The 19,728-nt window shown below is 49.7% G+C and overlaps 8 protein-coding genes across 8 annotated transcripts; 1 reads left to right on the top strand and 7 right to left on the bottom strand.

Annotated features, from left to right (window-relative positions):
- Positions 1-371: 371 nt before the first annotated feature.
- Positions 372-1,901, bottom strand: N7509_010378 (uncharacterized protein; the record flags this gene model as incomplete). Its single annotated transcript, XM_056635015.1, has 1 exon — positions 372-1,901. One exon carries the CDS (start codon positions 1,899-1,901, stop codon positions 372-374), a length of 1,530 nt encoding a protein of 509 aa, XP_056485635.1.
- A 673-nt stretch (positions 1,902-2,574) lies between these two features.
- N7509_010379 (alternative oxidase) lies at positions 2,575-3,701 on the bottom strand (the record flags this gene model as incomplete). The annotated part of the gene is made up of 2 exons (XM_056635016.1): positions 2,575-3,376; positions 3,436-3,701. The coding sequence occupies 2 exons, from the start codon at positions 3,699-3,701 to the stop codon at positions 2,575-2,577; spliced, it is 1,068 nt and encodes a 355-aa protein (XP_056485636.1).
- Positions 3,702-4,873: 1,172 nt separating this feature from the next.
- Positions 4,874-5,534, bottom strand: N7509_010380 (acylphosphatase; the record flags this gene model as incomplete). Its single annotated transcript, XM_056635017.1, has 4 exons — positions 4,874-5,053; positions 5,116-5,185; positions 5,280-5,292; positions 5,387-5,534. The coding sequence occupies 4 exons, from the start codon at positions 5,532-5,534 to the stop codon at positions 4,874-4,876; spliced, it is 411 nt and encodes a 136-aa protein (XP_056485637.1).
- A 541-nt stretch (positions 5,535-6,075) lies between these two features.
- N7509_010381 (putative glycerol:H+ symporter (Gup1)) lies at positions 6,076-8,228 on the top strand (the record flags this gene model as incomplete). Its single annotated transcript, XM_056635018.1, has 4 exons — positions 6,076-6,346; positions 6,417-6,484; positions 6,565-7,137; positions 7,167-8,228. 4 exons carry the CDS (start codon positions 6,076-6,078, stop codon positions 8,226-8,228), a joined length of 1,974 nt encoding a protein of 657 aa, XP_056485638.1.
- Positions 8,229-8,434: 206 nt separating this feature from the next.
- N7509_010382 (putative HIT finger domain protein) lies at positions 8,435-9,352 on the bottom strand (the record flags this gene model as incomplete). Its single annotated transcript, XM_056635019.1, has 1 exon — positions 8,435-9,352. The coding sequence occupies one exon, from the start codon at positions 9,350-9,352 to the stop codon at positions 8,435-8,437; it is 918 nt and encodes a 305-aa protein (XP_056485639.1).
- A 498-nt stretch (positions 9,353-9,850) lies between these two features.
- On the bottom strand, positions 9,851-10,712 carry N7509_010383 (EXPERA domain-containing protein; the record flags this gene model as incomplete). The annotated part of the gene is made up of 4 exons (XM_056635020.1): positions 9,851-9,930; positions 9,993-10,227; positions 10,284-10,447; positions 10,508-10,712. 4 exons carry the CDS (start codon positions 10,710-10,712, stop codon positions 9,851-9,853), a joined length of 684 nt encoding a protein of 227 aa, XP_056485640.1.
- A 2,105-nt stretch (positions 10,713-12,817) lies between these two features.
- N7509_010384 (uncharacterized protein) lies at positions 12,818-13,316 on the bottom strand (the record flags this gene model as incomplete). Its single annotated transcript, XM_056635021.1, has 3 exons — positions 12,818-12,898; positions 13,011-13,116; positions 13,186-13,316. The coding sequence occupies 3 exons, from the start codon at positions 13,314-13,316 to the stop codon at positions 12,818-12,820; spliced, it is 318 nt and encodes a 105-aa protein (XP_056485641.1).
- Positions 13,317-13,711: 395 nt separating this feature from the next.
- Positions 13,712-19,635, bottom strand: N7509_010385 (dopey family protein; the record flags this gene model as incomplete). The annotated part of the gene is given in 8 exon segments (XM_056635022.1): positions 13,712-14,026; positions 14,040-14,981; positions 15,040-16,795; positions 16,844-18,983; positions 19,009-19,120; positions 19,147-19,296; positions 19,360-19,484; positions 19,545-19,635. 8 exon segments carry the CDS (start codon positions 19,633-19,635, stop codon positions 13,712-13,714), a joined length of 5,631 nt encoding a protein of 1,876 aa, XP_056485642.1.
- Between the last annotated feature and the right edge of the window lie 93 nt (positions 19,636-19,728).

Below are 19,728 nucleotides of genomic sequence, written 5' to 3' on the forward strand. Positions count from 1 at the left end.
TTCTCCACAGGTTCGAGCACCGTCTCCATGCAATGATAATATGTGGATCAATTAGGCGTCGTCTCGTCTATGCGGTGCAAAGGTACAAACAGTGAGAAAACAATATGCAACGCAATCCCGAACAGGACTGGCAATCGGCGATGAGAAGAAAATGTAAAAAGAAATGAAGAACCCAACACCAGATGCGGAGATGGGCAGAACAGTCGGAGAGACTGTCCAGGGGTATCTAGCCAATTGCCCGAGTATGAGAAAATAAAAAGACAAGGAAAGGGGGAAGAAGAAAAAAGGAAAGCTGAATGAAATAGGAAACAACCGAGATGCAAATATGAGAGGGGAGGAAGGGAGGTAGAGAGAAATTGAGACCGTTCTTCTCAAATCAGACCAGCGCTAGGGGGTCGTCCGGGGTTGGCCGCTTGCCAATCTCGTACCAGCTCCTCGCGAACGGTCTTGCACCAGGCCAACAGCGCCGCGTCGAATTGTTTCCAGGCCACAACCGTGCTGCTCTGGACCACGCCCATTACATCCACCACCAAGCGTAGTTCCCAGCGCAATTCCGCGGCTTTCACCCAGTATCGCAGATTCTCCGTTTGCCGATAGGGCTTGGCGATATCCTGATGAAAGGCTTTAATTTCCCCGAAAGGCCGCTTGGATTTCTTGACGGCGATGTTGTGCAACTGAACCAAGATCCGACCGTCGCGGAACCGGTCAAGGAATGCAGTCGGGGCCGGCTCGATGCCTTCCTCTTCTTCCATGACCGGAGTCCACTCCGGCAGAGTGTGACCACCAGGCATCAAGCTGCGGAGGAAAGACTCCTCGCGGGATCGCTCGCGTCCGGTCCAGTCGCCACGGGCCCAATCCCAATTCTCCCGCTCTTGCGCTTCCAGGTCCTCCAAGGCCTTCTCCCGGACCAGCATGGTGCGGACACCCGAGATCCAGCCTTTGATAGCGTCGCGTTCCTCATCGCGGAGTCCGCTGGCAAAGTGCCGTGCAGCCCAGCGTTTTAGTACATCAAGAACGTGGAATAATTCCTTGCGGATATCCCGCTCCGTTTTGATTGACGCTAGGCGTTCGGGGTGTTCGTGGGTTGTGTAGTAAATCTTCGCCGCCCGGATTGCATTGGTCACGTCGTCCAGGATGCACATTCCTTGCGCTTCCTCCTTTGTTTGCGGGGTTGGGATCTGATTCGAGGACTCGTCGTCCAGGGATTCGGGGATATCGCTTGGGGAAAGACTGGATCGGAGTGAATCTCGGGATTGGGGCTCGGCGCCGTTCTCAATGGCTTCGATGTTGGAATCTGCTTTGTCTAGCGCTCTCTGCAGGTCCCGACGCAGGGAGTGTAGATCTGGCGGTGGTGCAATATGGTGTGTCTTAATGCTGTAGGTACTGACTGTCGGTGGAAGCATGACCTCCCCTTCTTCGTCTTCCATGCTGGGGTCGAAATCGGGAGACTCGACCATTTCTGTCGGGCTGGCTGTCAGGTCGTCCATGTGTCGTTCATTGGGGGTGATCAGCACCCGAGGCACGTTCTCCGCATTCTTCTTCTTTGATTCTTTGCCTCGACCGGTCTTTCCATCTAATAGACCAGTTCGAGCAAAATAGTATTGTAGGTGGGCAATGCTGCCCAGACTCATGACACTGTCACGGTGTCGAGCGGACTCGGAGAACTCGGCTCCAAAGGCGCGAATGTATCCATGACGACGGGATGATGTTGAAACGGTCGAGCGAGCATCGGCCGAGGTTGCGGAGGAGGCGGAATGGGAGGAGACGGAGGAGAAGGTGCGGTCTGGAGAGGAGTATGAGGAGATGGCCGGCGTAGCTGGAATGGAGGGAGATGGCGAAGAAGCCCGGACTGGAGGCGAGACCGAGACCGATTCAACGTCGACAGACTGCGGCTCTTCCATGATGTGGCGGAATGATCTGAAACTGTTGTTGCACCAGCTGGCCACACAAAGAGGTTCCCAAGGTTTCCGAAGTATCTTTTTTTGAGGTACACACGGCGGGACCGAAGATCGGGGATTGTATGAGGGGAAGCGGAATGCTTCAGGATCGAGATTCGAGGAATGACAAGTAAGAATCGCAATTGGTAACGGTCTGGTCGCACGGCCAACGCCAATTCGGAGGTTTAATGAGAAGTGGAAGATCGCCGGTCGAGAAACTTCTTTAGGCCAAAAGGGGTGGTGGCACTAAAAAGGGGGGTGAAAGCGGGTCAACGCTACACAGTTTGATTAATTGTTAATCTGGATGTCTAGGAATGAGTGTCAAGGTGATGTTTTTAGGGTCCTGATTTCTGGGAATTTTCATTTTGCAATAGTCCAGCTATTCGCCTTTGATTTTCCCCTAAGCTTGAAGCACTATAAACATACAACATATGAAGTATAGTAAATAGCAGAGGCAAGCAGTAAGTGGGTTGCCGCCCGGACGGGTTTAGCCGGTGCCCGCGTCCACAACCTTTTGGGCTGGTCCGCGCGTGTTGGAGTGGAGATGTTCCATGCTTCAGTAATAGTAATAGCAGTAGTTACATACGAGTATTCCTTCTCTGATCTTTGCACTGTGATGCACTGCAATGCACTGCTCTTAGAATATGTCCTTCCTCTCCCATCCGCTTCCCTTCAAATTCTCCATCCCTTTACTCGGGTGTTCCTTGCTCGGATCCCGGTACTTGGTCTGATAGGGATTGGGATCGGTCGATTGGATTAAGTTGCTGAGGGTATGGTTGACCTCGCGGTGCTTGGCCTCATCGGCACGGACATACAAGAGCAGGTCCTTCATCGTGCGCTTGCCCTCCGGCATCTTCCAGTATTGTACCGCAATCTCGGGTGCCTCAAGAGTCTCCCATTCAGGAAGCTTGCCGTCTTCAAGTTCCTGGATGGCCCGGGTGTAGGTAATAACCGCCTCTTCCTCGAGATATCCCACAAAACGGTGGCAGATCCGAGGTGAAATGAGGTAGGACAGGAAAAATCCGTTGAAGAAGACGCCCTGGGCTCCGAGAACCATGACACGCATGAACCATCCCGGTTCGGCAAGTTTGAGGAAAGTCAATAGATGCATGCGCTCGTTAAATGCCTCTTCTAGCAACGTTTCGATCCAGCCGTTATCGCGCTTCATTCGTCGGAGACTGCGCAAGTGTCGTAACATGCCGCCCACCATGCCGGGGACGCCGGCAACACTCTCGAGAAAGACGAATCGGGCCAGCCATTTCTTCTCCGTCATGACAAACTTGGCTTGCAGTGTCTCGCCTGGTTCCGGGTGTTTGTATCCCGTAGCAAAGTCCATGCCCCAGCGAAATATACGGACGGTGCCCAGGGCTACCCAGTCGGACCAATTCGTTGCGTTCCGATGGGCAATCTGGATGCTGCGCATCTGCGAATCATTGTAACTAAAATTTGGGTCAGCTTGGTTGTCATCAAGGGAGTAATACGATCCAGGACAACTTACACAGGATGTGCCCATGCCGATTCCACCTCTTTCACGCCGGGAGTTTGTGGTGGTGGGAAGTATTCTTTGATCTGCTTCTGCTGGGTCGACGAGATGAGGCGTTTGGGGGTGTAGGTGACTGGCGAGGGGCGTTTGTTCACTCGATAACAGTTAGGTAGGGAGGAGGTTGCGACGCCTGAGTAGGCCCGTGCAACCAAGTAGAAGCATGATTGTGATCGCGCTGCCACCCGAAGGGGCGTCGAGGAGATGGTCGATAGTGAATTCATAAGTTGGAGGTGGTTGTGTGTATTCAAGTGGTGAAGATGTTTTAGGTGTGGTAGGTGTTAGGAATGTAGTATTTTGAATGTACCAGATAATATTGAAGTAGTGATTTTGGGCAGCGTCACAGACCCCAGGCCTTTTATATGACTCAAGTCATAAAAGAAAAAAAATAAAATAAAATAAAAATTCTCTTCCGCAGGCCAAGTCCGGGATACGAATTGGATCCCGATTACCAACGCAGTTATTGACCCAGGGATGGGAACGCGGCTGTGCCTGGCGTTGGAATGATGACATTCCCGCCGGTTCATTGGCCAGCCGGTGCCTCCTTTACGGGATTTACGGTATTCTTCGTATAGTTCCTTTGTATTTATAGTATACATACATATACATACTTTGAGCTTAGCCGCATGTCAGCCCCACCGCATCGCGGTCCCCCGCCTGCGGCTCCGATGCATGCCAGTGACCATCGGACCCGACAGAAGATATTCCCTGTTTGGAATTGACTCCCTCGAACAAGAATCAATTCCAAACGTCTTCTCATTATCCCTCAACTAGTCTACAGTTGCGGTTCCTGACCGGAATCCGTCATCCGATTACGGTAAGATTGAATCTGACCAAGCAGGTGACCTCGGGAAGAGTCGGGGACTTTTCTCTGCCAGCAACCACGAACTCCTCCGAACGAGCACATTTGAGTCACGGCCTCCCGAGAAAATATCGGCTTCAGACGCCGCCGGTTTTTCGGGATTTGTTGTTGACCTCACCGGTGGCAGATTACAGCCTTGTTTTGGATCACGAGCCAGGCACAGCTTTTCCTCCCCGGTGCTCGCCGACAACATCAGAGTTCGCCTAGAGTTGTTTTCTTATTGTAGCCAAAACAATGATGACGAGAGAACAAACTACACAGAGGTTTGATATTCTACATATATTCTACCAGTACGGCCATACAACTAGAATTCGGATTGCGTCTCTGCATTTTTAACAATTTGCACGTGGCAAGGTGCTCCGTCAAATTCATCAACATTGGCTAGATTATGGTCGTTAAGTGATGAGGCTGAGTAGGTAAGTGCCGTAGCTGGAGAATAGATACTGTGGAATATTGAATCATTTATTTGCTTGAGCTTCCAGGAGTCACCGTAGGCATTAGAGCGCTTACAGGAAGAAATTTGAAAGACATGGATCAACCCTCAGAAGCATATCGAGACTCCATAGTTCGCATAACCGAAAAATGATCCTCCCCCTCCTTGGGCTCCAGCTCCCTTTTTTCCAACTTCACAACGTGAGCCATTCGCGGGCCCTTATCAAGCTGCTGAAGTAGCTTTTTGACAGTCTCTTCTTCGCCCTGAATTTCACCCTCGACCTAGAGGTAGGAACGGGTTAGTCCGATCATCCGCCCAGTTATAGATGGTAGACAAAGCTCACTCGGCCACATGTGGTGTTGCGGCACCATCCCTTCAAGCCATGGCTCGTGGCGCACTTTTGGGTGAAGTCGCTATCAGATATCAGGTCAGTTTGGTGGTCATACTTCGAGTATCAAATATGATGTCATAGTTCAAGCAAGAGGCGGGCGGTTGAAATGATCGTACCGGTAGCCAACACCTGGTTAATTATTAGCTATGACAGATAAGTCATGAAGATTCTGCATAGAATGGGAATCCGAGTTGGATTTGGGTGTGGATCAATGTATCCTTACCTTGTACAGTGCCGTGGACTCGAAATGCAATCTGAGGCAGAAGGTTAGCTGGAACGTAGAAAACCCAGAGCTTCGCTTGCATATCATTCTTCTTTGAATGGAAGGGCACAGGGGTGAACATCGAAAGACATACCCGTTTGGTAGACATGATGTGAGTTTCAGCTTGGTATCTGGAAAAGGTGGTGGATGGGACATTGGGAGGCAGACCTTAAGGCCATTCGCCTGGATTGGTCGGCGACCCCGCTGATCTAATCTACCCCAGGGCTCTCAACCCATAGTGGGCTTACATAGGCGCTTCTTAACAAATGATTCCAAGGTTCTTATTTAATCTCAAATTACTGAATGCCTAAAATATAGCGAGATTTTCCTTATACTGACCTTGTTGTATCTAGTATTCCAATAAATTCCCGCTCTTCCAAGAAGTAATTCTCAATTATTACTACGTACACGAACTAGTAGTTAAATAAATACTTCAAAATTTATATTTATAGTAATATTAATAGTACAGAGGGGATCTGAACCCCAACTTTGAATAGCCCGTGGCCTTAAGTGATAATCGGGCAGCGCTGATTGGAGATCGCCTGGTGCGGGTGCCTCGGTCCCCCCTGACCTCCAGACCTTCAGATCTCCCGAGTAAACAGATCTTCCCCCTTCAAGCTTACCCGCCTGCGCCATGCCACTGCCCTGAAATGGCTTCCCTATTCACATGGCTCCGGCGGCTTTACTCGCTCGATACTCTTGACACTCGTTTTACGGCCACTGCCATCACCCCTGCAAATCCCAACTCCAGCTCCAGCTCCAACTCCGACACGCGACCCGCCGCAAAAGATGCCCGCGCCAACTCGATTGCTCAGAATGCCCGTGCATCACTCTGGCGCACGCCCGAATTCTTCATCTACTATCTTTTCTTTATTATACTCGTTCCATTGATGTTCAAGACTGTGATTGATGCCTCGAAAGGTGAACCTTCCCCATTGCAAAGGGCCGGGGCTCTGGCCACATCACTGACTGTGGATCCGCAAAATTATAGAAAGCAACCCAGCCTACGCTGCATACTCCGACCTATTATCACCAGGATGGATTCCAGGTCGTTTAGTCGTCAGTTCTTCCACTATCTTGCGAATGCTTTCCTTACCACACCGAATGCACGCTGACATAGACTGTTTCAACCTCACCAGGACAATTCCGATGCCCAGTATGCAAGCGTTCGTGACAACATCCCCTACCTTTTCCTGCTCCTCATCGCGCACCCTTTAGCCCGCAGAGTCTATCAGTCCTTCGCTAGTCGACCCAATGTTGGAACAAAGTCACCGGTGGCTGCGGCCGGAGAAGTGCAACTCGACCAGCGCATGCGCTTCGATTTTGCATTTGGAATGATCTTCATCGTGGCACTTCATGGGATTTCAGCTTTGAAGGTGTTTTTGATTCTATTCATCAACTATCGAATTGGCAAGAGTCTTCCTCGAGCTTATGTTCCCGCCGCGACATGGACTTTCAACCTCAGCATCTTGTTCGCGAATGAATTACTCGGCGGATACCAACTGGAACCCATTGCCATGTTCTTGTCCCCGGGATCTGGAACGCCAGGAGAGAAAGCTACCCTGCTGGTACAGTGGGCCCGTTCATTGGATGATATGGGGGGTATAATGCCCCGGTGGGAAGTTCTGTTCAAGGTGACTGTGCTGCGTCTAATCAGCTTCAACATGGACTATTACTGGAGCGTTGACTACCCCGCGGCAAGTCCTATCGAAGTATGCCACCTCTATTCTGCTTTATCTAGGCACTTGTCGCCTATTTTGTCGATCATCAACTGACCGAGTTCTACAAGAAGAAACAACTCGACCCCGCAACCCTCTCCGACAGGGATCGTGTTAAGATTCCTGCTGAGCCAACGGCTTTCACCCCGCGCAACTATGTCGCTTATATTCTTTATTCGCCATTATACTTGGCTGGCCCCATCCTGACCTTCAACGACTACGCGTCTCAACAGCGATATACTGCGCCTTCAGTGACCTGCACCCGTACCATCCTTTACGGCGTCCGCTTTTTCCTAACTTTCCTCTGCATGGAGCTTATACTTCACTATATTTATGCAGTGGCTATTTCAAAAGCCTCGCCAAATTGGTCCATCTTCACTCCAGGCCAACTCAGTATGCTGGCCTTCTTCAACCTCCACATCATCTGGCTGAAGCTACTTATCCCCTGGCGATTCTTCCGTCTTTGGGCTCTCGTTGACGGAATTGACCCTCCGGAAAACATGGTCCGCTGCATGTCCAATAACTACTCTGCCTTTGCCTTCTGGCGTGGCTGGCATCGCTCCTTCAACCGCTGGATTGTGCGATACATCTATATCCCTCTTGGTGGTGGCGGTGGTGGTCATCGCCCTGCGGGCGCAAAGCCCTCCTCATCACCCCCCTCATCTGGCCTTATGTCCAAGGCTCTTCAAATCCGCAACTTCTTGTTGGTATTCACTTTCGTCGCTCTCTGGCACGATATCAACCTCCGTCTATTGATGTGGGGCTGGCTTGTGACGCTCTTCGTTCTGCCCGAGGCCCTAGCTGGCATGATGTTCCCCGCTAAGCGTTGGCGTTCTCGTCCTACAGCATATCGTGTTCTCAGTGGCGTGGGATCTGTTGCCAACGTTCTTATGATGATGATTGCTAATCTTGTCGGATTCGCCCTTGGCTTGGACGGACTGAAGGATCTGCTTGCAGGGCTTACCGGCTCATATGCCGGCCTTGCTTATATGTTTTCCTGCTGCGTTGTGCTCTTTGTCGGCGTGCAGGTCATGTTTGAGATTCGGGAGGATGAATTGCGCATGGGCATCAACCTGAAGTGTTGAACTGATCTCACCTCTGTGTTTCCTCCGTTTTCTCGCTTTCTTCTAGTGTATAACATGAGATCAACTCAAATATATGAAAGCAATATAGTAATTCCAGTTGTTCAAATTGTGCTACTGTACATTTTTCATTATATTCATAAAGTCATTAAAGCCTACAAGGAGACCAAATAGTCCCCTTGGATAGTGTACATATGAAGAAGGCCCCTCTAAAAGAAGGCACCACATCTCGAATCCTCATGAAGACGATAGCAATCAAGCCCACATGTTCGCACATGGCAATTTTTGCACCGGATCTTGCCCCAATATCCACACATGTAGCAGAAGTTCCGCGGCGGCTGTGAAGCGTGCGGTGGCGCAACACGCGATGCATTGTAAGAGAGTGCCGGTTCAGCAAGCAGGAGCTGCATGATGCGATCTGATGGCATATTGGGAGCATAAGATTGTAGAAGCGGATCGTTGTCATATTCGGTCTTCAACAGCTTCGGCTTCGGTTCTTCCGCATCGTTCTCGGTCTCTGCATCGGTCGTGTCCGGTTGTGAAGGGGCAGGAGTAGGTGTTGACGTCGCAGTAACCGCAGCAGAAGGTCTCTTTCGACGTGCGGCTGGGGTGGAAGAAGTCGTCATAGGTGTAGAGCTCCGTCGCGCAACCGTCGCCGCGACTGCATCTTTGCCTGCCTTCACAGCAGCAGCCACCGCAGCAGCATTCATATTGGCCCCTCCTCCTCCTCCAATCTGCACCGCACTGAGACCACCCCCACCGGCAGCGATGGCAGCTTCCTCGTCATCAAGATGATTCTTGAAAGTCTTCTGGGACATCAGGATGCGGCGCACGTTGGAGGTGGTCTTTTCACGGGTTTTGCGCGCTCCGGCTTCCTTGGCTTGTTTCACGGGGACGGGGATTGTCACATCACGTTGATTCTCGCGGTCCAGTTCGGCAATGTGTCGTGCGATGGCATTGGCGCGTCGTGAGGAGATGTCGCCGCCTTTGCCGGCGTCGCGAATACCTCGTTTGCGGCCGAGGGTTGGGGCTGTGGCGGCTTTGGATGGGCCTAAGCCTCGGTCGGCGACGTAGGACCAGCCCGGTTGGGCGTGGGAATTTGAAGGAAGAAGCTCGACTCGAAACATGGTGTCGTGCTTCGATTTGTGGAATCGGAGGGATGGGTAGTTGGGAAGTTGGGGAGTTTGAAGGTTGTCTACACTTTTGAGAGCGGAACCGCAAGGGCAGATCAGCCTGAGGGAAGCCACCAATCAGAGGGAGATGCTCAACCCCCACTCTTACTGTACAGTCTTCTGCTTTTTCTTCTTCTTCTTCTTCTTCTTCTTCTTCCAGCTCGTGGAAATTGCATTTCATTCATATAAATTCTCAGTTGTGTCTGTTTCTACGCCTCATTTGTACCGGGACCTTGCCAACCGCATTCAATGTACCAAATCCAAACCCTCTAATATACATTTTCAACGACCGAAGGTCACCTTACTCTAAAACTTATGTCCATCCTTTGGCTACTCTGACTTCCTAATTCTAGCGCCCACATAAATCCACTCCGGTTTATCCCACGCAGTTCGGTCTAAACTCACAAAATTTTAGTGTTTTTTAGTACCCTATGAGACAAAACGCTTGGTAGTTCACAGATTCTTTTTGATGGAGCTACTGGAGGCTTGTCGGAACGCTCCCACCATCTTTGAGTAGCTTTGATATATGCAGACTAGAGAGAATATTAGCACGCAAAAATAAAATCCATGGGCTCTAGGAGAATGGGTTCCTTACAGACTGGAATAACAATCCAGAAGGCATTGAGGAAGATAAAGTACCCCCAATAATAGAAAGTCTCCGGGCGGGCATAAGACCTCCCATGGTAGATTTCCTCCATTATGCTTGTTGAATAATATAGAATATCACCGTAGAACTGGCCCATAGAGACAATGATCTGTGTTGGATGGCGGTGCGGAGACTCCGAAACTATCATCCATGCGATGGTATAGCATAAGGGCCCCCACGCAAACTGCACAGATTTTTAGCACGATTAACCGCAGACGGAATAAAATGCTTCAAACTTACAGCTGTAATCGTCTCCATACAAAGTACAAAGGGCTCCATGGTCATGTATCGAGAGTCGGCCTTCGCATACTCCTTCCACATCTGACCAAGAAGATCAAGTCTACGTGGCATGGTTTTGTGGTTGTACACAAAATACCCTTCTAGAATGAAGTGTATGCACCCACCTAGCAAATTACGTTATCATTTCAGTTCAATTCGACAATACTGGGGTAAGGGTAACTCACTAAAGACAAACCATCCTACCAGAATCTTGTCTATTCGTGATATGTTCGGCTTTGCGGCCTTTAGAACAGCCGAGCTAAATCCGATAACACCAGCGACCGCAACAGCGAAAGTTCCAAGCAGGGCAATGATACTCATCGTATTGGCAGCATAGCCAATAGGATCAAGATCAGGAGGGTAAAAAGGGTGATCCAGGGCGGTCGCCATGCTGCTTGCAGGGAACAGTGTCGGAGAATCAGGGTGTGTACCAGTGGTATCCACACAAGTTAGAATCTTCGAATGGGCGAGAATCGAAATAAGCTGACAACAGCTCTTAAGAGCTAAGTAAAACTGCTTCCTCGGGCCGAGCAAGGATTTTACCACGCCACCAGGGCCTTTAATCGCCCCCAATAAAACGAAGAAAAGCAGGGATTCTGGCAGTGGTCGACGCTAACTGGAATCAGTTCGTGCGTGCGTCTCAGCCTCGAATCACTTAGGCCTACGGGTACATAGTACCTACCGAGCATAAACTAGTCTTCTTGGCTTGGCTCCATTGGACCTATCAAAATCAGGTAGTTTAAATAAAATGGCCAATTGTTGATCACAGATAACGCAGTCGTGTGAATCTCCCGTTAACGGAGCCGAAACGCCCACCATCGCGGCCCGCCATCCACATTATGGGCCCTATCCGCATGTTGGACTCACCAATCCGATTAGATGTGTTGAAATCATGCGGAGAAGACACATATTCTAGCCTTGTTTGCTCTGTTACATGCCACCTGCATTTGAGGTTGGGTCTATGCGCGCTCAGCCCTCGGAAAATATCGAGAATATGAGCCAAGAATTACCTTATTTCAGATTAAAATGACAAAAAAACACACTTTTCTTTCCTGAGGTTCCTCTTTTATCCGCCTATCTGTGTCCTAAATGTGAGGTGCGTGGGTGATATATCGTATCATTGTATTAATCTGCTATGTATTCAATGACCCTGCACGAAAATCATGATGCTCACCTGGGCAGGTACTACGATCTGCGCTAGTAAATCACATAGCTTACGAAAATATATCCATGGATCACCTGTAACCAACCATGACAAAAATTTTTGGATTCCATACTTCGAATATCAATTCACCAGGGTGATGAATATTAGCGTGTGGTAATAATATCGCTGAATATATGACCAGACACCAAAGAAGTGATGGGACTGGGAAGTTGTCAGTCCACCAATGGGTCAAATAAAGAGAAGGTAATCCGCATTTAACTAGATGTATACTACAACTGCAATTCCATCCGAGTTGGTACAGGTGAGATTATCAAATTGATTCTAATTGCGCCAATTATGGGCTTTAATACCCGACAACTAATACTCTACGGCCGTTTTCTCAATTGTCTGCTTTGGTTTCCTTCTGGTCCTATGGCGCACGTGGAGATTTGTCATTCTTCTAACCTTGCATCCAAATGACCCCAAGGAACTGCCTTGTTGGATCCCAGGTATGTCAAGCAAGTTAAGCTATATCTCATTGCTAATACCTATTCACTAACATACACCTCTCTTCTTTAATCGTTGGTAAGCTTTGAATCCAAAATTTAAATGAAAGATAATTTCGATCTTAGATAAGTTTAATTTCACGAATAGGGCACGCTGTTTCATTTTTCAATGACCATTCACTGACATTTCCTGCAGCCCAGTCTCTAGTCTTGATATAGGGGCATAGGATAGCCACCCAACGATTGCTCCCATTAGTATATGAAACGCGATCTCCGGCCCCATAGTTAATAATTCCAGATCCAAAAGAACCGGGTGATAAACTCGATGTCCAAAGCCACTTCTTCGTCGCTTGGCGAGCAAACAGAGGCAAATTCTTTCTCAACTAGGATCCATGCATGGTGCAGACTGTTATCTTTGTCTCGACAAAAAAATACCCCGATAAATGCTTGTCTCTTAGACTTTCGTGGGCTGAATACTGCCCGTACTTTGATAACTCAAAAGTTGTGAAAACAAACCCAATAAATACAATAAGATTACTAATCACCAATTACCAGGTTTCCTGGCTCCATCAAATGTCAGCGAGGAGCAAGAGTATATTTTTCTTAGCCATAAGCTATGCACACTGCCATTGAATTATGATTTTGAATTTCTCTATTTTCCCCGTGGGATTTCGTGTTCCAAGGTTGTTTTGATCATATCAGCCTACGATGCCGCGGGAGTTGGAGAGTGCCAACTCGGAAGCGGGGAGTCCAACTCGAAAAGGGAAATACAATTCACAGGTCCAACTTGAGTAACCATGCAATAATAAGTACAATGGGAATTTCACCCGAGTTGTGCGCGTCTCCTATTTCTTCTTCAACTGATCAACCTTCGTCTCCAGCTCGGAGACATAAGATTGAAGCTTCATGGTGGCAGACTGAAGAGCCTATGAAAGAACAGAGCATCATCTCCCCAGGCCAAGCCAGGGAAGAAAGGGCCGCAGTTAGCTACCATAAAACGCGAAGACAGGGGCTGATTAGGAAAGAGCAGAAACATACATGAATATCTGTGTTCAACATCTCGTTAGAGATGCGATAGTCTCCAAGCACATAATAATAGACAGACGCGCCGGCGGCAACGGCACCGCAGAGAAAGCCGAAAACTCTGTACAGGAGGTTAGGAACATGACCTTTGAAATCGCCAGTTGACTACCGGAAGGATTGTGATACATACCCTCCTCGAAAAGCTCCAACGGGCTTCTTGGCGGGCAGCGCTGCGGCCTCCCAGCGGGGACGGGAGGTCGAGAACGGTCGGGCGATGACGCGTGCGCGTAGGGGCAGGAACACTTTTGACCCAGCGTTCATCGTGATGGTTAAGTCTGGAGATCTCAAGAAAGCATTCCAGGACAAAATATTGATTGATCGTATGACAGGGGAGAGAAGCGGTGGCGGGTGGCTGTGAACAAAGGGAGGTGACGTTGACGCGGAGGTCACGGGCGCCTGCGGAAGCGGTTGAGTGTATACCCCAGTCAACTTGAACTACCCCAGATATTGCCGTTTTGGTACAAGCCCCTGGGTACACATGGTATTTAAGTAGTAGTTATTTACTGGACACTAGGACACTGGGACAATAACAAAAGAAATAGGTATATATTCGGTGTAGAACTAGTACAGAGTTGCATCGATAGGAACTTGCAAAGGCAAAAAAGAAAACCACCATGGAGACTTGGAGAAACCACCAACCTATATACACAGTGATCTTAATTCGCCATTGTGCTCTCGTTGAACAAATCCGCCAATAAATCATCTAGACAAACTCTCGTATCCACAGCTTCCATCCCGTACGTGCTTTCAAAGACATAAATACTGAGCCTGTCAAAGAACGGCCGCAGAATTCTCTCGACAATCTCATCCTTGGCGGTTTCCCGAATTCGATCCGAAACCAGCCAGGGTCGCTTCAGACCGCTGCGAGCCACGGGCTCTGCTGCCTCGCCAGGGACAGCCGGGGGAGAGTACCCCACGCGGACCGAAGCTTTGCGATATCTCGTCAGCCAGGGATACAGGCTCCCACCGGTCTGGCGGGTAGACAGCATCGATGGTATCGGTGACAAAAAGCCATTCCAGTAGCTGGAAGTCGTCGGGGGCAATGACCAAGAGCACGTCTAATAGCTTGCAGGCCTGTAAGAGAGAGTAAGGGTTGTAAAGATCTGATTGAGACCCTCGGGGCACAGCCGATATAGCTTCTTGCAGTTCAATATTAATCAAGGGCCAGAAGGGCGCCATGGCCGAGGGCGACGTCTTGATTGCCAGGGCACGAAGGACCATGAATATTTCTGCTCGCGTCGCTGACGATGGTGATGAGGAGCTAGTGGCCGCTAGGAGATCTTCGAACTTTTGCAGTAAACTTGGGAGCTCACCCACAAAATAGTCGGTGTTGGCAGACAGGATGAGTAATGCAATGCGACGGAGATTGAGCTGCGCCTTACGGTCGGCCTCCAGTCGCGCTGCAGACGCCCCCACGCCAAACATTATGCCTGCTGCGCTTGGTGGTGGGAGGCGACCTAGCAGCTCAGCTAAACGATCCTTGTCGGCAAGAGTCCATTGCCGGAGGAGGTCCATCCACGTGCTCTTGATCAGATCGACTTGCAATCCGAAGAAACGTGGGTCATTGAATGCATCAGCGATGTCTTTCTTCCAAATCTTCGCTGCAGCAGGAACCTTGGCCATCTGCTGTAGAAGGACCATAACATTGCGGTTCAGATTATTGGGGAACAGGCGGGAGCGAATCAGTGGTCCAACCACATTGGTAGACATCCCACTGATCGCGGTATTGATACGGTCTGAGTCACCTAAAGTAGTGATGAAGGAGGGCATGGAAACAGCAAGGATGCTCAGCATGTCATCAGGCCCGGTATGAGATACCGCGGTACGGTCATAGTCGAGGGATGATCTCGCCATGTAGCCACTGTCTTGGTTTAGCCCCAGTGGCTTGCTGGTGAAGACGGCCGTGAGCAACCGTAGCAGTACATCCTATAGACATATCAATTAGCAAGATAAATAAATAAGAGATCGACTGTGATTAACGTACACCGAGCTCTTTGCGCATCCGGCGATCTTCACCAAAAGTTGTGTTCTCCAATTTCGCCCCTAGGATCGCGGCAAATTCGATCAATCGGGGAAGAATCTGGCGATGAGGGAAAGGGTTGCTGAGAACATCGCGGAGGAACGTGGTACAGTCTGCCCAGATTTCGTCCAGAACATCGTCGTCCAAAGAACGAGCGTAGGCAACCAAAAAGCTGGCAAGTTCAGATTCGGTGAGATTTGAGGTCATCGATGATTTGCGAGCCGGATCCAAAGCATTCGGGTTCGTACGGGTGTAAATCGCGTTGAAGACTGCCGGAATCGTGATCTTCGGGCGAGAGCCTTCAAGGGTGTGTAAAAGGCTGAAGATCAATGTCGCAGTCTCCGTGTCAGATTTGGTCCACATCTCAACCAATGTCTCCAGACACTCTAGAGCCTCTGCTGTAAAGAAATGCTCGAGTATCCGTCGTGATCGATTTCGCATTCGCAAAGATGTGTATTGGAAGGAGGCCATGGATTCGGAATCGGGGGGTGACCCGGTTCGATCCCCAGCGCCCCACGCCCAGATAGAGAAACAAAGGCGAGCCGCGTCTTGGAAGCATAGAAGGACCGTCAATCGGTCATTAGCAGCATTCGAGCGACCTTGATTGCCATCGGAGTTGAATACCCCCGATACCATATTCCCAAAGAAGCCCTGGGGCTGGTCCGGGCTCTTTGCCGTTGGAACGTTCGCCTCTTCTACGAGAAGACGCTCGTGAGCATGGGCAATGCAAGTCTCTAGACCAGTAAGCAGAGAAATGGTAACATGCTCCGAGCGATCCTGCGGCCAATCTTCCGTTTGCTGGAACGCAAGCTGAAGTCTCCCAAATGAAGCCTTGATCTCCCTGCAGAAGCACTCCACAAGTATGAGAAGTATTTGAAAGATTGATCCCGTATAAAGAGGAAGCACTTCACATAGCAGTCCAATCCACTTGTCCACAATTTCTCGCGACTTCGCCGAGCTAATTCCTTTCAAAAGGCAGTCTAAGAGTCTCTCGGGAGGACGTGGGAAGTGCGAAATTGATGGCGCTCTATCTGCTTTATCGCTTGTAAAAGACAGCATGGAGGGACTGGTTAATCGTTCACGAGAGCTTGCTCGTTGATGCTTGGGTCGAGGCGGAGGCGGAGGCGCGTAAGCCTGAGCGAATCGGACCTTGAGTGCTGCGAGAAGGGCGTCAATGAGAGCTCCCTGGACGGCAACGCTGCCCATCCCATCGGATGCTGTAATAAGACGGTCCACCAGCAAGTCATCGATGCCGGATTCAACCAGATCTTCAGCCCCTGGGCCTAAAAGAAGTTGACGCATGAGATGAAGGGCATCCTTTTGCAGCCTTTCCCCATCGGGGGTGATCTGGGTGTTGTTAAGCGCTTGGTCACTGATGATCTTCAGTGATGCCTCGAAGAAAGTGGCGTGAAGGCTCTTCGAGTTTGCGTGATCTGTTTTGAGACATAATAAGCTTGGCGCTCCTTCTTGGGGCCTAATAATAGATCTACCTTCTGACTTGGGAACATCTGGGCGTTTCTCAATTTCAGATAATGTTTGCGTAAGAAGTGCAATCCAACCACTGTGAGAAAGTGTTGAAATTATGTTCGACACCGTGCGCAACAGGTAGTTGCATTCCTTATAATCATCCGGTGAGATGGATTGGTTATCTTGGTCAGCTTCACTGGGAGTATCACGTTCGAATAGCTCCTCAAGCTTCAAGACGATAACATGTAGTATCCTAGAAAAGTTAGCTTGGGTATTTCGAGCAACTTGCAGTCATTCTTACTTGTTGATGGATGGCAGATCCTGAAGCCATTGCTGAACACCTAGAGAAATATCCCCGGGTTCCTGGGATAGGAGATCAAGGACAATGAAGAGTGGACGCTCAAGCATTGAGCACTGATAGGAGAATAGATTCCCTCCGACCTTGAGGACTTGCTTAGGTGGCTGTTGCTCATGTGTACCATGATGGCTGTGGTTCCAGAGGACATAGAATTTCTCCGCCTGATCGTCCGATGATAAGTGGTAAGAGCCGGAAGCCTTGGAGCTGATCATGAGTGATGTTATAGAAGCCTCGACAAGATGATCAACCCAAGATATGGAATGCAACAGCCACAGACAGCGCACGGCTTCCACATGGAACTTCGGGCTTAGTGGAGACAGATACTGCCAAATATGCTCGACTAGACTGGGAATGAGATCACTGGCATCTTCGTAACTGACATAGAAGCCAGGGGTGTGAATAAAGAACAGGTTTGTCAAAACAGAAGCGATTGTAGAAATATCCGCGAAAGCAGCTGTTGTGGGGTTATTGCTCCGTGTAGCTAATCTTCGAGAAATTGCCTCGAAAAGTCTCTTGTCTCGGAGAAGGCGTGACCTCGGGAGCTTCTGCAGCAATGTAACCAGCACATTGAGTTTTTCATGAAGAGAGGAAACGCTATCGTTGTTTTGCAAGGCTTCGATGGACAAGTCCAGAGCCTCACGAATGATCATTTCCCCGACCTGCTTCGGAGAAAATGGAAGAGGGGGAAGGTCAAGACTGCTCTTGCTCGCCCCATAGAAGCGATGAATCTGCTTTAATATTTCACAGTTCTTAGCCTTCGAGTCCGTGCCAGTTTTGTCTTGGCTGGATTTTCTCGAGAAGGCTCTTTCTATGAGTAGTGGAGTTATTGACTTTAGCACGTTATTCAATTCGGTTGAGACGGCCTTTTTGGTGTCACCGTGTGTTGACTGCGACTTGTGCAATGATGAAACTTCACTCATTTTCACAAGAACTGATAATGTCAGGAGAGGTGCGTGGATCTGAATCATATCTTCCTCCCGCACATTGAAGTTCTCCAGTATAAATTGAGCCAGCTTCAAATTGTGCAAGACTTGATCGTGATGACCGTCGATGTCACTTGGGCGGAAGTCAACCAAGCCAAGAAGCTCTGAAAATATGACACTGCTCTCTACGCCATCGAAGAATGCACTTGCGCTCCGGAAAACTTCTTCGAAGTGGGCACGGGGCGCCTCTTTTGCAAACCCCTGGACGCTGTGGATTGTAGGGAGAAATACAGCAGGTACAATGTGCCCCCCGATCTCCCAGCGATCCATCAATGAGAGGGCAATGCGGAATGGTTTGGTTCTCTCCGATGGGGCTGAGGGGGCCTGCTTGATCATCTTGAGAAGACCATTTACCAAAGGCTGTAATCCGACGTGACTGAAGTACTGAGATTGCGAGAGCTCCTTCACATCTCCAGAAGATGATCGAATAGTTTCGGATGAGAACTTTCGACCGTCAAGGGAAGTCCGGTCATTCGCAGGCTCTGGTCCCAAAAACCACGCCCACAATCGACGATTCAGGCTCATGTCCCGTCGGGTAACCACACCCACTGCCGCAATGATCAACGTTTGTAGGTCCTCTTCTGGGACTTTAGTTTGGAGGATGGGAGAGTTTAAAGGTAGGTGCGTAACGAGCAGGTCGAGAAAGTTTCGCTGCACCAGGAGTTGTTCATCTGATAGGCCTGATGCAAAGCATCGAATCAGCAGCCCCGGCTCCGGTAGAATGACTGCATCAGCAGCAGCGACCATCTCTGGTGGTATTTCGTTCACATCATTTGCATCACTTGCACTCGGTCGTCGATCTGCAATCCCTAACTTTGGGAGGTAGCGGTTCAGGTATGCCAGGGCGCCAAGCCGTCGGCTGGAATTGGTGATGGAGGCGAGGAAGAGACATTGCCAGAAATACTGCCCTGAAGCACCAGCCTCAGATGTCCTTTGGGTCTCCAGATGACCAGCAGCATCTCGAAGCTTGTTGATTGTACGCAACGTTGGTTCGAAATCGTCACTTGTCTCTTCTTCTAGACCCGGCAGCAAAGCCAGAAGGATTGCTTTCAGAGCCGGCCGAATAGCGCGCGGTTCGAGGTCGACAATGTATCCCTCCACTAAAGACAGGAATAAGGGACGGACGGTGAGCGAAGCGAAGGTCAGTGTCGGTGCGAGACCGGGAGATATAATGGTAGATCGTGCGATAGTCCTTTGAGCTACAAGGTCCATCAATATCAGTCAATGGATCCAATGCCTGATAGCAGACTAGACAATACATACTTTAATCAGTCCAAAGATATATGTGTAGACTTCGAGGGCCTTTTGGTGAACGCCCGATGGCAAGGAGGGATTCAAGCATTGCGCAAGTCGTTTCGAGACAATCACTTTATGGGGGGACGATCGGTTGGTCGGGGGATGTGTTTGAAGTGCCTTTTTTTAATAGTTAGCGGTTTCCTTCTCCGGCCGCTTTTATTCACATGAATCTTGTCGCACCTTTAGCAGGCGACTGAGGAAGGAGATGTAATCGGCCCATTCTTGTAGAGCGTTGTCGAAGAGTGACAACGCCCGCTCGACGCTCGACGCATAACGGCGGTAGTTCTTATCTTTCTTGAGAGAGCCTATGCGTAATTAGACAAGTGGTCGACCGAAGAGAAAAGCGTTGCGCATTTATGACCAACCTTCCTTTCCCTGTAGGCGCGAGCGCGTCAAGGAGCTTTCGGAGCTTGCGGGGGAGTCCGACCTCGGAAAGGCAGCAGGATCAAGGCTCATGGTGCCAATGTGGAAGTTCAAATGGATGCGAAAGCGGTAGACTGTCCTCCGTCATATTTAGGACATCGAGAAGGGAGCTGGTGGAGGAGCCAT

This window comes from Penicillium cosmopolitanum (assembly GCF_028827165.1).
Source record: "Penicillium cosmopolitanum strain IBT 29677 chromosome Unknown utg000009l:1.0-9042332.0:1.0-9050551.0, whole genome shotgun sequence".
NCBI lineage: Eukaryota > Fungi > Ascomycota > Eurotiomycetes > Eurotiales > Aspergillaceae > Penicillium > Penicillium cosmopolitanum.